At 37.0% G+C, this 16523-nt stretch overlaps 1 protein-coding gene across 10 annotated transcripts in view; it reads right to left on the bottom strand.

The window, feature by feature from the left end:
* KALRN (kalirin RhoGEF kinase) overlaps positions 1-16523 on the bottom strand; it is a 927260-nt gene that overhangs the window by 654921 nt on the left and 255816 nt on the right. For all 10 annotated transcript variants that reach the window (XM_051985449.1, XM_051985462.1, XM_051985457.1 and 7 more), the window contains exon 2: positions 8007-8081. In XM_051985449.1, coding sequence (XP_051841409.1) covers positions 8007-8081 — 75 coding nt within the window. The remainder of the gene's footprint in view (positions 1-8006; positions 8082-16523) is intronic.

Here is a 16523-nt window from a genome sequence, read left to right as displayed (position 1 = left end):
TTGTAAAAGCACAGCTTGATGTCTTTCTATGCTTGGTTTCCCCACCTGTAAAGTAGAGATAATAATAATCCTCATATGCTCCTTGATCTATGTCATTAGATTAATTTAGTAACTTCCAAAAAGCTTTTCAACCCACTGAGCAGTTTTTTCCCCCTTTAAAGGCTGTTCAGAGTTTATTAGTTATCACTGAGCAGAAAGCAAACACAATTACTTGGCTGTCCAAAAGCACATGGGTGACTTGGGAAGTAAAAATTGTGGGTTTTGTCTGCTTTATTTTGGGCTAAAAGGTCCCCTGAGGTTGCTTCTGGTTCTAATAAAATCATGGGATAACAGATTTCAACCTGGAAGAGACCTTATATGACATTCAGTCCATCTGCCTTATTTGAGTTGAGGAGACTGAAGCTGAAAGAAATGAGTTGACTTCCCAGGGATCCACAGCTGTTAAGTGTCTGAGGCAGAATTTGAATTCTGTCTTCCTGACTCTAAGACCAGTTCTCTATCCACTGAGCCATCTAGCTAAAATCCTATAATTTTGTCATTAGTATTTTGCTTTTGCTTCCCTTAAAATTGTAACCCAGGCTTGTGAGGGACAGCAGTCCCAGAATCCACTGCACAGATATTTGGGGTCAAAATTCTGGGATGCTGTAAGGGTCGGGGTCTAGAATGCCTCAGGGACTTTCTGGGAGGACAAAGAGAGGAATGAAAAATAAACACAACTACTCCTATGTTTAAATAGCCAGCCTAACCTCAGAGGCTGATTGGAAAGGGGCAGATTGGAGAACAAAACTGGATGATGATGGACAACAAGTTTAGGAGGGAGGAGGAACAGAAATGATGCTATAATTTACACTGAAGTCTCAGAGCTGGTTTTGTTAACTTCTTCATGTTCTCCTGAGGCAGGTCAAAGGTGATTTCTGTCAGGAGAGAACTTTCCTGGAACCTTTCTAAGTGCTCTGGGAATCTCAAATGAATGGTAGAAAATGGATGACTCATTCCTAAAAGAACAAGCTTGGCCATCAATGCCTTCAGCCTGAGTTGGGGAGATTGAGGTAGTGGAAGATAGATGGAAGGCTAGACAGGACCTTGAAAATCACTTTGTCCAAACTCCTCATTTGATAGAGAAGAAAATTTAGGCCAGCTGAAGTAGTCTCTATAGTTACACAAGTGCTAAATGACAAAGTCAAGATTCAAATCTAAGTCCACTGAATTGTTATTTCAGTCGTGGCTGACTCTTTGTGATCCCATTTGGGGTTTTCTTAGCAAAAATCCTGAAGTGATTTGCCGTTTTCTTCTCATTTTACAGATGAGGAAACTGAGGCAAACAGGATCACATAGTAAATGTGTGAAGCCAGATTTGAACTCAGCAAGATGGAATTTTATTCATTGCGCCATCTACTTGCCGATATAATAACCTTGGAACTACACTGTCTCACCCCAGAATATTAGCATCCAGATTTGTTAAAACCTTGAAAATATGATCAAGGAAAGGTTTAGAAATTCTTCTTGTAATCTTTCATATTACCACAATGTCTCCTCACTTGGAATATTGTTCCATCTTGCCTACCCCCTTCTCCCATTGATGAGTTCTTCCTGGGTTTCTATTTTGGGAGAGATCCAGGTTTTGGACAGATCCAATCTTCTCCCTTTGCCTCAGTCTTTCCAGACTTCAAGACCAAAATTTCCCTTCCTCCCACCCCCTTCCCTAGACAACAAATAATCTAATATATATTAAACATATGCAATTCTTCTATACATATTTCCATAATTACCATGCTGGACAAGAAAAATCAGATCAAAAAGGAAAGAAAATGAGAAAGAAAACAAAAAGCAAGCAAACAACAACAAAAAGCTGAAACTACTATGCTGTGCTCCACATTTAGTGCCCACAGTTCTCTCTCTGGATGCAAATGGCTCTCTCCATCACAAGCCTGTTGAAATTGGCCTGAATCTAGCTTTTTATTTTTAAAAATACATGCAAAAATATTTTTCAACTTTCACCCTTTAAAAACCTTGTGTTCCCTATTTTTTTCTCCCTTCCTTCCTCCCATCCCCTCCCCTAACCAACACATAAACATGTGGAATTCTTCTAAACATCTTTCCATGTTTATCATGCTGCACAAGAAAAATCAGATCCAAAAGGAGAAAAAATGAGAGAAAACACAAACAAGCAAACAACATCAAAAAAAAAAAAAAGTGAAAATACTATGTTGTGATCCATTCAGTCCCCATAGTCCTCCCTCTGGATATGGATGGTTTTCTCCATCACAAGTCTATTAGAATTGACCTGAACCATATAAGGTAAACTCTTAATAAATATTTGTTGCTTTTGAAATCAGAAAAACTCTGAATCTTTCTCAGGTAGCTTAGAATAAGGTTCTTCCAGGTGGGAAGAGCTGGGGTCGGGGAGATAAGAGAACTGGACTTGGAATCAAAAGACTATTGAATAGCATTAGACAAGGCAACTTCTCTAGGTCACTTTCCATTTAGGAGGACTGGATTTGGAACCCAAAGCCTTTCTGTACAGCAATACACTGTATGGCAATGCACAAAGCAATCTCTCTAGGTCTTGTTTTCCTTCCATACAGAATGAAGGGTTTGAACTTTGACTTTTAGGGGCCCTTCCAGATCTAAATCTATGACCCAAGGATTCTCCCATTTTAGCAGGAATAGCAGCAATAGCAGTTAGCAATGACAATATAGAATGACATGTTTATGTGGTGCTTTAAGGTTTGCAAAGCATTTTACAAACATGACCTCTCTCAAAAGAACCCACTGAGGCAAGTAACACAAGTATGACTGTGCCCCTCTTATAAATGAGGGCAATTTTGAGGCCTGATTCATTCACTTGCAAACACTCTCTTCACATACTTCTCTTCCTGTAGGGCTTAGTTAGGGACCTTTACAAGGGTTGGAGTGAGGGCACTGACATAAAAATGTTATCTTACCATTAAATCATACACCCTTAAGACTGTAATGGATCCCCCAAGGTCATTCAGTCCAGGCAACAGAGCATTTAGCCTCTCTTTGGTAGATTGATAGCTCTTTCATTTCTAAAACCATTATCAAGGATAAAAGTCTAAATTCTGGATATTTCACAGACATCAATTGTATTCTCTTAATAGTCTGTGATTGTTGGGTTTTTTTTTTTTTTATCCTGAGATAGAGAATTACTTAATAAATTGTAGAAGTAAAAAAATCAGTGTTTAAAGGGGAAAATTTTTAATAGCAAAAATAATTACAAAAAAAATCAGTATCTAAAGAATTTTTAAATAACAAATAAAAATTAGTATTTAAGGAAAAAATTAAAACAATAAATAAAAATCAGTATTTAAAGAATTTTTAAAGTAACAACTAAAAACCAGTAAATGAAAAAGTGAAAAATAATAAAAAATAATAAACAAAAATACTAAAGAGTTTTTAAATAACAAAAATTAAAACAAATCAGTATCCAAAGAAAAAATTAATAATAATAAATAAAAATAAAATCAAACTTTTAAAAATCAATCATAAAAATTTAAATTTAAAAATCAGTATTTAAAGAAAATTCTGTATGAACAGAACAACTGTTTAACTCTCCAAGTATACTCATTAGTTTCACATGCAAAAGTTCCTTTCATGTCCTACAAAAATTTTTTTTGATATCTTGTTTTTATGTCACTTTTATTTCCAAATGCATCTCTCTCACTTGTCCTATTCATCAAGCTACCTCTTCTTTCAAAATGTAAAGAAGAAAGAAGAAAAAACCCCACCAAATCCAATCAACATCAATTGAATCTGACAGTAAATACAATGTTCCATTCCCATAATCCTCCACTTCTGCAGAGAAGAAAGGGAGTTGTAGTTTGTGCCCTCTTCTTTGAGGGCAGCATGGAAAAGTGTGCTGCATTTTGAGCCAATGGACTTAAGTTTGCATCCTGGCTCTGAATGATGCTGGGCAAGTCATTTGCCTTTACTTGATCTCAGTTTCCAGAGATTTTACTAGATGATCTTGAAGATTCCTTATCTATGATTCTAAGACAAGCTTTGTAATTATAATTATGTTTTGACTTTGTTCTGATTTTTTCCATTGCATTGGTGTAGTCAAGGTGTATGTCATTCTGTGCTTTTTTTCATTCTTCATATTCATAATATCTTATAGGAAAGTAATATTCCATTTGTATACATATATTTAACATATATTTCCACCATGTTTAATATAATATATTTTCAATATATAATTGAACTACTTGCCATGTAGGGGAGGAGGTGGGGAAAGGGTGGGAAATGTTATTTTTCATCTTTTATCTCTGATTCCCAATGCCTCTTAATACCAGGTGCTTCTTAAATGCAGCTAAGTAGCACAGTAGATAAAATACCTAGGCCCGATGTCAGATAAGGCTCATCTTCTTGAGTTCAAATCTGGCCTCAGACACTCTGGGCAAATTACTTAACTCTATTTACCTTATTTTCCTTATCTGTTAAATGAGCTGGAGAAGGAAATGGTAAACCACTCTAGTATTTCTGCCAAGAAAATCCCTAATGGGGTCAAGAAGAGTTGGATATGACTGAAATGACTCAATAATATACAACGGCACTAAGCACTTATTGAATCTAATTGAATTATTTTCTGGGCAAGAAGATGCTGCCACATCAACTGGGAAATGTGTGAGTGAGTGGAGAGGAGGTGGAGCATTACAGGTATAAAGAATTGCAGAAGCACAGACGTAGGTAGGGAAACTGACAACAAAGCGAGGAAGATGTCTGAATTAAAAGAGAGAGGATCCCAACAAGAAAGACTGAGAAAAGGACTATTTGGAGGGCACTGGACTGTAAGCCTAAAAGCAGGGGACTGAGGGAACTACCTGTGAATATGCCTCTTTTTCATGTGTTGACAAGGAAATCCTCCTCGTTGGCCCAAGAGCATAAGCATTGATGCCTCTTCTTATTTTTTTAGATTATACATGTACATTCATTTTTTACATATTTCTATATGAGTCATGTGGGAGAGAAAAATCAGAACAAAAAGGAAAAACCACAAGAAAAAAAAAAGAAGGAAAAATGAAAATGTATGCTTTGATCTGTATTCAGTCTCCATAGTGTTTTCTCTCTCTCTGAATATGGATAGCATTTTCCCTCTAAAGTTTATGAAAATAGACTTGGATCACTGAATTGCTGAAGAGAGCCAGGTCAATCACAATTGATCATCATATAATCTTCTTGTTGCTGTGTATAATGTTTTCCTGGTTCTGCTTGTTTCACTCAGAATTGATTCATGTAAATCTTTCCAGGCTTTTCAAAAATCACCTTAGTTATCTTTTCTCATAGAATAATAATATCATTACTTTCAAATACCATAACTTACTCAGCCATTCCCCAATTGAAGAGCATCCACTCTTTTTACAGTCCTTTGCCACCACAAAAAAAGCTATGGCAAGCATTTTTATATATGTGGGTCCTTTCCCCATTTTTATGATTTCTTTGAGATACAGACTCAGTAATGCCAGAGTTGAGTATGTATTTTTATAGCCCATTGGGAATAGTTCCAAATTGCTCTCCAGAATGTTCAATCACTTCACAATTTTACCAACAATGCATTAATGCCCCAGTTTTCCCATACCCCCTTCAACATTTATCATTACCTTTTTTTTTGAGGTGATTAGTGCAAATATATACATTTTTTAGAATAAAAACACTGTATCTCACAAGGCCAAATTATTGGCCAAAGATTCTCCATTTAGGAAATGGCAGAGTCATGTCTTGATTCCAGGTATTCTAATTCCATTACGCTTCAAATCAAAAGCTGACTTTCCATGTTTTCAGAAGGACAAATCATTCCTCTTTTGCAGTGTGTGTGAGGGGTGGGTGGGGTAGGGAACAGAATGTACCTGCTTCCCAACTACCCTTCTTCTGTCTTCTGCTCTTATTTCACTCCTATGTTCTGAATTAATGGTCTTATTTGTTTCTCACACCTTGAACCAGGTGGGAAAACAGTAATTGATGGGTGTTTATTCTTTCTGTCATATTCCCCCTCTGTCCTTACCATCTGGCTTCTTCCCACAAACCCATGCCAGCAAAGACAAGTCTAGAGGGTTTTAGCTTGATCACAGGGTCATATATTTAGAGTTAAAAGGGACCCCAGAGTCCTCCTAGCACAATACTTTTGTTTTACAGGTGAAGAAACCAAGGCGCAGAGAAGTTCAATGATTTGCCCCAAAATACACAGATCACATGTAACGCCAGGATTCTGAAATTCCCAAATATCTTGACATTGTACCATACCACCTTGTCCCCTGATATTCTCCCTTCTTCTCAAAGTTATATTACAAATCTTGTCAAGGCAACATACCAAAACCTATGGGATACTGCCAAAGCAGTTCTTAGGGAAAATTTTAAATCTTTAGTTATATGAATAAAATAAAGAAAGAGGAGATCAATGAACTGTGCACGGAACTAAAAAAGTTAGAAAAAGAACAAATTAAAAACCTCCAATTAAATAACAGTTGGAAATTCTGAAATTCAAAGGAGAGATTAATAAAACAAATTTTGTCAAGAAATCAATAAAAGCTCAGTGAATGGAGGTGTCAATTGGGGAAGGGAAACAGGGAGTGAGACTGATGACCAGTTGGGTGCTGTTCAGTTCTTATTAGGAAGATAAATCTCCCAGTACAGGAGATGAGGGATAAAGAGAAGCTGTTAGGGATTTGTTTGAAAGATACTATAAGGAGAAAATGGTCAGAAATGGGGAAAAGAGATCACTCAGGAAAATCATTCATCTCCTCCCCTCTGAGCCACTGTAGATCTGAACCCAAATTTAGCCTTTGGGTTGGACCAGACTAAATGAATAGATTTCCAGCTGCAAAGGATCTTGAGGGGTGGTCATCTTCCACAGAGCTGAGATCTGCCATGCTTGACAGATTGGGAGTCGGGAGGGGGGAACCTCTAGTTTTAAATGGCCTTTATAGATATAATTTAGTCTCCCTCCTACCAGAATGAAGCCTATCCTCTCTATTAACTGCAGTTTAAGCTAACTCCCGGTTAGAAATAATGAATCCCATAGTCATATATATTTAAAGTCTTACTATTCAAAGTTATAATTATGTAAAATATGGTAACTAGTTTCAGCCTAATGGAAATAAGCTCTGCAAATTCAGATACATTCCACATCCTTCTTTATCACCACTAATCGAAACCTTGTTTTAATGAATGTGCAGTATCTAAATGTAGCTCCATTTCTCTGAGTTACCCTCCACAAATCTCCTTCATCCCAGAAGAAAATAGGGGCTCAAATAAGATGCTTCCCATGGAATATACTTAAGACGTATCTTTATGAGTATAAACACATTTTACAAAGAGAGTGGCCAAAATGTCTATACCCTTTGACAGAAAGTTTCCAGTGGTAGTCATATAATTCAGAATTCAAAGTCCACATACGCCAAATATTAGCTTTTTTTGTGGTAGCAAAGAACTGGAAACAAATAGATACTCATTGGTTATGATATGGCTAAGCAAATTGTGTTCTGTGAATATGTTGCTGTACCATCAGAAATGATGAATTCAATGATTCAACAAAAATACTTATGTGAACTGATGAAGAATGAAATAAGAAGGACTAGGAAAATAATATACATGATGACCATGTACAATAATTTAAATGGAAAGAACAACAATAACAACAACAAAATGAAAATGAAGACTTTTTAATTATCAAATTTTTCCCTGATCATAAAAGCAAAAAAATATAACTACTTCCCATCTTTCTTACAGTCTTATCTGATAGCCAACTGAAATTGGATAAGCTATTCCCCTTAGAGAAAACACTTTTAATTCTATTTAAGAAAATTTGGTGGTCATGGTTAGGGGCCTTTAAAGAGGGGACTAGGAATGGGTACAGAACTAAAGAATCAAAAGAATTCCCATGTCCAACTCAGTGTTTTCAGTCTCTACCTCTGAGAGGTTAATGAATAGTTTCTGTTCCACCTTGACTTCTATTTCATTCTGCTTTAATAGAAGGGGCAGTCAATACTCACCTGACACAAATGCCACTTTTTCCTTTAGGATAGGGAGGACATCAGCAGCTTTCAAACCATCATTTCGAAAAGAACCTGTAAAACATGGAAGTCAATGAGTTAGGGTCAAATGGAGAAGGGGGACCAAAGCTCAGACCCAACCATAGTCCCAGCCTACTCTCACCCCCAACAAATCCTGTTGAAGTAGAGAAACAAACACATGCCTCATTGTTCCCTCAACAGATCAGAGTCCAGTAGAACAAGCATTTAAGTGTCTGCCAGGTAGAAGGCATGGAGGTAGATACTAAGTATTCAAACTCCAGGAAAAAGAGCTCTTCCCCTCAGGAAGTTTATATCCCACCCCGCCCATAGACACAATAGATAAATAGATAAGCACATGTAGGATTATTTGAAGTAAAAAATACAGACAACTAGAGGATGCCAGAAAGGCTTCCTATGGAACTGACACCTAAGCTGAGTCTTGAAAGGAAGCAAGGAATGTTAAAAGATAGCAGAATGGAAGAGATCTTCCAAAAATGGAGGGCTGACTATGACTGGACACAGGGACCTGAGGCAAAATTTCAATTTCAAAAAACAGGAAGTAGACCACTTTGGTCAAAAGGCAGAATCCATGAATCAAAGTAATATAAATAAAACTAGAAAGGTAAACTAAAGCCAAACAGTGAAGAGCTTTGAATACCAAACCAAGGTCTTTATAATTTAAGCTAGAGGAAGTAAGGAGCCACAGCAGGTTCTTAAACAAAATTATTTTGGCTGCCTGAAGTATGAACTTTAATAGGCAAGAAAACTAATCAGGAGGCTATTGTGATAATCAAGAAGGAAAAGATAAGGGCCAGAACTAGGGACTGATAGAATATTGGGTCAAAGGTAAATTTCCAAGGGCTCAAATCACTGCTATTCCTTTTTTCACTCCTAAAAGATGAAAATAGTATATCTCACACATGTTCTCTTTTCTACCCAATTTTTTCTGTCTCTATCGTTGTCTCTGTCCCTCTCTCTATTTCTCTTATTCTGCCTCTTTCTATGTCTCTGTCTTTGTCTCTTTCTCTGTCTGTCTGTCTCTCTCTCTCTCTCTCTCTCTCTCTCTCTTTCTCTCTCTCTCTCTCTCTCTCACACACACACACACACACACACACACCCCTACCACCACCACACTTTGTCTCTAAAGGAGTAAAAAATTAGTGTAGACAGAGAATCTTCTGACCCTAAAGCTACAAACATTTCCATCTCCCCTTTCTATACATGGCACTTACAACTGATAGTCGACATTTTTCAGATTCATAAAATAAAGTACAAAGAACCATTAATAAACCAATCCAACTCATAATGGATTAGATGCAAAGCAAAAGATGGAACTTGATTCCTCCTCTTTAATCATCCCAATATTCTACGTCTCTTTCTTCATCATGATCATTATTTAAGAAGGAGTAATAAGCTGGACTTTTTGTTGCTGTTTTTGTTAAATGTTGGTGAAACTCTCCACAGAAATTTGAGCCTCCCACAATAATCTATGGCAAAGTCTTCAATCACCCTCACAGTTGGGAAGTTCCTTCTGAGACCTAATCGAATTCTTGTGGGGGGCCTGGAGGCAGGGGCGTTGGACCACAAGTGGAGGGAGAAATGAAAGAAAAAAACAACAGCAGTCTTTGGCTTGAAAGGACAGCAGCCCGATCCACTGACAGATGGGCGGGAAGGAGAAAACCAGGGGCAGAGAACTCCAGGCCAGCACGATGTCCCCCAGATCCATTCATTAACATGCGTTTACAATTACAGTCCTGATCAGCTCCCTCGGAATCCCATCCCCTCTTGATTCCCTCCCGGTAGTCATCGCTTGTTTCTCTTTGAAACATGACACAGATGTCCCCTGGAAGCACGGCCTCTCCTCTATGGGCCTCAGTGGGATAGAGGCAGGAAGATCACAGAGCTTGTGGCCTCCGTGTGACATCCCTCTCTTCACTTCCTGCCTCCTCCCTTAGGGACTCGCTCATAATCCGCAGGAGGTCTGATGGAGGAGACCAACGGTCACAGTATTTACAGCTGCGAGAGTGCTTAGAAATCATCTGAGCCAATCTCTCATTTGACCGATGGGAAAACCGAAAACCCAGAGAAGTAGCATTACTTTTTTGAGGTCACAAAAGGAAGAGGGTAGCAGAAGGTAGGGCAAACCCAGGTTTCTGATCTCTAGATCAAGGTTTCTTTCCATTAGACCAAGCCACCACACAGGATAAAATGTATAATCCTTATTCCAGGAGTGAATCACTGCTCACATTGGGGTTGCTAGAACAGAATAGCCTAACTCCAAAAAATAATGGTTAACATTTATATAATTATATAATTACTCACAATCTTGAGAGGGAGATGTTATTATTATCACCATTTTATGATTAAGGAAATGGAGGCAGATAGAAGTGAACTGACATGCTTTGGATGACATAAGTGTTTTAGGCTGAATTTGAACTCATGTCCTCCTGATTCCAGATTCAATGGTCTGTCCATTGAGTATTGTGGATTCCCAGAATCATAAAATCTAAAATTGGAAATGACTTAAGAGGTCACCTTGTCCAACATCCCTACTTGATTTAGGAATCACCAGAAATTTTCATTTAGCCTCCACTTTGGGACTTCTGTTAGAAGGGTTTTCCCCTCCTGACACCTGCTATTTCTTCTGGCCTCTGGGGCCTGTCTCTCCCTCCCTCCCTCTTTGTGTCTCCCTCTGTCTTTCTCCTTCTCTCTTTCCCTCTCTCTTTCTCTGTCTCTGTCTGTCTCTCCATCTCTCTGTCTCTCTCTCTCTGTGTTTCTGTCTTTCTCTGTCTTTGTGTGTGTGTCTCTGTCTCTCTCCCACTATCCCTCCCTCTCTCTTTACCTCTCTCTTTCTCTGTCTCTGTTTCTCCATCTCTGTCTCTGTTTCTCTCTCTCTCCTTTCCCCCTCTCTCCCCCCCAACTCTCTGTCTCTCACTTTTTATCTCTGTCTCTCTGCCCGTCTCTCTCCATCTCTCTGTCTGTCTCTGTCTCTCTCTTTCAAGGCTGCTCTAGTTTTCATTTCCCAGAAACTTCATTGCTAGACATCCCCTAGCAAAGCAGGAAAAGAAGTCTCCTCTTCTCTACTGACAAACCTACCACATCTAAGAGGGAATGGTGACTCAGCTTGAAAAATACCTTGGAGATAAGTCTTTAGTAGGGTTGGGAAAAATAAAGAAACCCTATGTAAGTAATAAAGCAATCCAGGTGGTTGCCAGGGTTCTCCAGGCCCAATTTTCTCCAAATTCATGGAGAAAAGTTGCCTGCTCCACTGACAGCCTCTGTGTAGGGTAAGGAATGAAAAGGCTCCTAAGCAGAGATATGGATATGAGAGAAGCTGAGCCTTGAGCAAGAAAGATAGAGCAAATGTGAGCCTCTGCACCAGGAATACATGGAAAGAGAGATCAATTATGGGCTGGGAAGGGAGGTAAATGTAGGCTGGGGAGAGGCCTCAGAGCCAGCTAATGGAAGTTTGGCTCTGAAATAAGTCTAAACCACTACAGGTTTCTGATAGGATGCCAGCTGGCTACAAATGGTTAAGTTCTGGGAGAATCCCAATATGCTCTCATAGTCCTGAACATGGTTCTCCCTGAAGGAATAATTTGAAGCCATGTTCTCCGTCCCACTCAACCAACACCTGTTCTTCATCAGCTATTATCAACCTCTATCATCTAGATGGACCTAAGGGAAATTGAGAGGCTAGGAAGATGCTTATTCTTCAGGTCTTCCCTAGGGCAAAACTAATTAAGAGACCTCCCTAATTCCTCCCTTCCTTGCTCCTCCCAAGGGCTCCACTGACAATTTAGCTACATGAAAGGACATTGACCAGGGCCCAGAATGACTTTTTCTGAACATCCAGTTCAAATATCAACAGGGAATTCAAACTAGACAATGAAAAATTAAATTTAATTAGAGGTCATCCATAGATTTCAGTCTCCAGGGCTGGAACTTACTCAAGACATTGCTAACTTCTACAAGAGGTGTCATTTTTTTTTTCTGGGAAGGTTTTCCTCCCCAAATTATCATGTATATGCTTATCTGCTTATATGTTATATTGTATACCTCATTAGAATGTAAGTTCCTTGAGGGTAGGAACTGTTTTTCATTTTGTCTTTCTATATTTAGAATTTAATATAGTACCTTCCACTGGTGAGAAAGGGATAAGGGTAGAGACAGGGATAGGGATAAGGAAAGAGACAAAGTTTCTGACTTCATTTGTATTGGGGGAGCTCATATGAGGAAATTATCTCCACCAGTGCAGGTAGAAACCTTCCCTACAATTTATAGCCTTAAAACAAGGGTTATTAACCTGTAGCCCATGAATTTAAAAAAAAATTGATAACCATATTTCAATATAACTGATTTCCATTGTAATCTTGTATATCTGTTTTATGCATTTAGAAACATTATTCTGAGAAGAGGCTGTAGATTTCACCAGACTGGATATATCAAGATTAACCAGTTAAATAAATCCAGACAAGAGGTCATCTGTATTTAAATGATGTTGCTAACTACTTTAAAATAATAAATATTTCGTGCAATGGTGTTCATGTTTTTTTGTTTCTTTAAAAATGGATTTTTTATTAAAAAAAAAAGTTCAACTCCTGTCCAAGTTATTACTAATTACAAATTAGTGAAGTGAAAATGAATGCAGTGTTATTCCAATAACAACAGCATGCTTATCTCTTTTCCTTCCCATATACCCCTCTTTTATTTGTCATGTCTTTGGCTACCTTCCACTCCTCTCAGTAAAGTAGTACAGAAGATAGTCAAAGCTGCCCTGTGGTCTCCAGGCCTCTAAGAAAACTTTCCAATTTGCTGTTAGGAAAGTAAATGAGTCTCTCTCTCTCTCTGAGAAAGTCCTGCTCCTTGCCCCAGGGAACAGCAGAAAGAGCCAAACACCAATTTATCCTCATCCAGAAGCACCAGAACCTCACACTTCAAATCCCATCTATCATTCCCCAATTCTCCCATCATCCTACATTCTCTCCAGGGAAACTTGCCTGCTAAATTCTAAACCTTTTCTTTCTTTGCTCTTTTGCTTCCCATCTACCCTACATACAAAGTAATCTTATAAAAGCACAGCTTTAATCAGACCATTTACCTACTCAGAAACTTTCTCTATCCATTGCTTGATGAATAAAGTTAAAAACTTAGGCTTACTTTGAATGACCTCCACAATCTGGCACTTCCTGTATTTCTAGCCTTCTCTCTCAATACTCTTCTTCAGGGACTGTGTGCTCATGCACACAGGTTCTCCATTCCTGTTAGGGCGCTATTCTACTTTATAGCCTTTGTTCATTTGATTCTCTAGTTCTTAAATTCTGCTCTGCCGTTTTCTACTATGAAAATCTTATCCATTCATCAAGCCCCATAACAATTCATTATTTTCATTCCCTCCTTCCCAAACACTTCCCAAACAACAATGAACTCTGTTTGCTATAAACTTGTGAAATCTTATTTGTATTTCTCTTACAAATTTATCACATTTCTAGTCTTTTTAAAATCACATATTTTAGTTATTTGTATACAAATCTTAGGAAGGCTCTACTACTCCATTATGTTGGGCCTAGAGTCAGGAAGATTCAGCTTCCTGAGGTCAAATCTGAGCTAACACACTAATTACTGTTTGACCCTGAGCAAGAAACTTAACCCTATTTGTCTCGGTTTTCTCATCTGTAAAATGAGCCACAGAAGGAAATGGCCAAACACCCCAGTATCTTTGCAAAGAAAACCTCAAATGGGGTCACAAAGGATCAGACAAGACTGAAATGACTGAATAAGAACAACAAAAGTTAGAATGGAGAATTGGGGTGCTTCTAGATTATAAATTTTGTTAGGATCTGATTTGTTCCTTCTTATCTTCATCACTTAGTTTAAGGATAGCATTCAGTTACTAAAAGTGGACTTCTTGTTTTCAGATGAGATAGTAAATATTAAGTTCATTACTTAGGATTTTCTGAGAATGAATCCCTAATTCCCAGCCTCCTGTTTCTAAGTAGAGCATTCTCCCTCATCACAAGTCATAGCTCTACACAATGATCTGAATTTACAAAAATTCTTCTTTCTACAGATGAATTTACCCCAGTATTATTTTTAAATAGGAGATGTCTCCCTTTTAAAGAGCTTCAATTCAAACTATCCATCTTATCCAATGAATAAATAATCAAAGGATATGAACAAAAATTCTCAAAAGAAAAATCACAATTAACACTATGTGTAATAATTTGCCAAATAATTAATAATAAGAAATAGGAAAATCAAAACAAATTTAAGGTTTCTCATCATATCCAAAAAATTGACAAAGATAAATAATATGGGATTAATCAATACTGGAGAAGCTGTGGACAGACAGATATTCTAATGGCTATTGAGGGAGCTGTGAACTGATCCAATTATTCTGGAAAGCAATATGGAATTTTCAATTAATCAAATCAATCTACAAGCAGTTATTAAGCATTGAGTATATGTTAGACACTGCACTAGATACTGTAAACACAAAGACAAAAATGAAATTGTCCTTACTTTTTTAGAGGCTTAAAGACTAATATGTACATGTATAGGCACATTTTAAAAAATTATATGAAGAAAATGACCAAACTGTCTAAAGCCATTGACCCAGAGATCCCACAGGCAAATACTCTGAGAAGGTCAATAGTAGAAAGGTCCCATATACAACAAAATTATTTATAGAAGCATTCTTTTGTAATAGAGAACTGGAAACAATATAGATGCCTCTCAATTGAAAAATGATGAAACAAATTTTGGTACAGGAATATCATAGAATATTATTGTGCCTCATGTGAATTTAAACAATATAGAAGAAATGGGAAGGCATATGAACTGATGCAAATTTTCTCGTGCCTATTTAAAGCAAAACCAAAAAAAAAAAAAATGGTCATATTACCAATGACAACAACAATGGAAACAAAAAGACCTAAAACAAAAATTGAAACTTAAGGTTGTCATTACAATGATTAAGATTGATCCCAAAGAAAAGATATGAGAAGGTACACTCCAACCCCTCTTTGCAGAGGTAGGGAACTATGGATGTGGAATGTTGCATATGCAGTTGAATTTGATGTGTTTATTAATTTTGCTAAACTGCTTTCTTTGTTTTGTCTTTTGCTAAAATTATTTCTTTCCCCCCCTTTGTTATAAGGGATGGCTTTCAGGATATGTGCATGAAGGGATATATTAAGAAATGAAGTTGATGTAAAAAACAAAAAGTTTTTTGTAAAATATAAAATAAAGTAAAAATAAAAAAAGAAGTGCTTTAATATGTTTAAGTAAGAATTCCATCTTCAAAAATTTGAATTAAACACTACTTTTAGAAACATGGATGGTTTAAGTGATTTGTCCACATGACATTGAGAGCAAACCCCAAAATAGAAGCCAGGATTCCTGAATCCCATCAGTGGACTGTGTCCAGTGCATCACATGACCTCACAAATAACCTGTTAGAAATCTTTAAGGAGGATAAATAGTAATTTGCACAAAGGCTAAACAGAGGGTTATGATTTATTTAGATTATTAAAAATATATTGACAGTTCTACAACAAAACATATTTGGAAAATTGAGACACCATTACATATGAAAATTTGATTTAGAGATAAGAAAGCATAGGGATAAATGCATAAATTTCTAGAATAAGCATGTCTGGGGTATTGTTTTTGAATTAGGTATACATAATATATTTATAAATGATCTATATGAAGAAGACTAAAAACTTCAAAAAGGTAGGTGACACTTCCCATGTAGCAAAATATCAAGCCAAGATAAATCACAGGAAGTAATAGATGAACTGGACAGTAAGGCATTCACTCCAAAGTGATCCAAATGTTACAATATAAGATAATAGAGTATAAGCTATCAATTAGAATATAAGAGAATGAAGGAAAGGGGCATTTATTTAATGCCTGCTATTTTCCAGACACTTTACAAATATTAATCATGACAATAATACTTAACAATTATTAAGTACCTATTGCATACTAAGAACTGTGCTAAGTACTTCACAATTATTATTATGGCAGCCATTTACAAATATAATGATAATACCTAACCTTTACCAAGTGCCTAATATACACCAGGAACTATGTTGAGCACTTTATGATTATTACCACATTTGATCTTCATGACAGTTCTGGGAGGTAAATGTTGTTATTATTGTTCCCATTTTATATTTTAGAAACTGAGGCAAGCAGAAGTTAAATGACTTGCCTAGCATCACCCAGATAATAAGGACCTGAGACTTTGAACCCATATCTTCATTAGTTCAGGACCAGCTCTCTGCTGCACTGCAGCAAACTTTAAAAAAAAAAACATTTTAAGATAATATCATTTCAATACAACAGCTTTCTTTTATAATCCTTTTTTGCGTTTGATTTTATTTGTTTAAATACATCATTTTGAGAAGGAATCATAGCATTTACCAGACCTCTAAAATAGACCATGACACACACAAAAAATGCTTAGTCATTCCCCAAATATTCTAG

This window comes from Antechinus flavipes, chromosome 3 (assembly GCF_016432865.1).
Source record: "Antechinus flavipes isolate AdamAnt ecotype Samford, QLD, Australia chromosome 3, AdamAnt_v2, whole genome shotgun sequence".
NCBI classification, from domain to species: Eukaryota; Metazoa; Chordata; class Mammalia; order Dasyuromorphia; family Dasyuridae; genus Antechinus; species Antechinus flavipes.
Note: the sequence above shows the minus strand (reverse complement) of the source record. Positions and strands in the feature narration are given on the sequence as shown.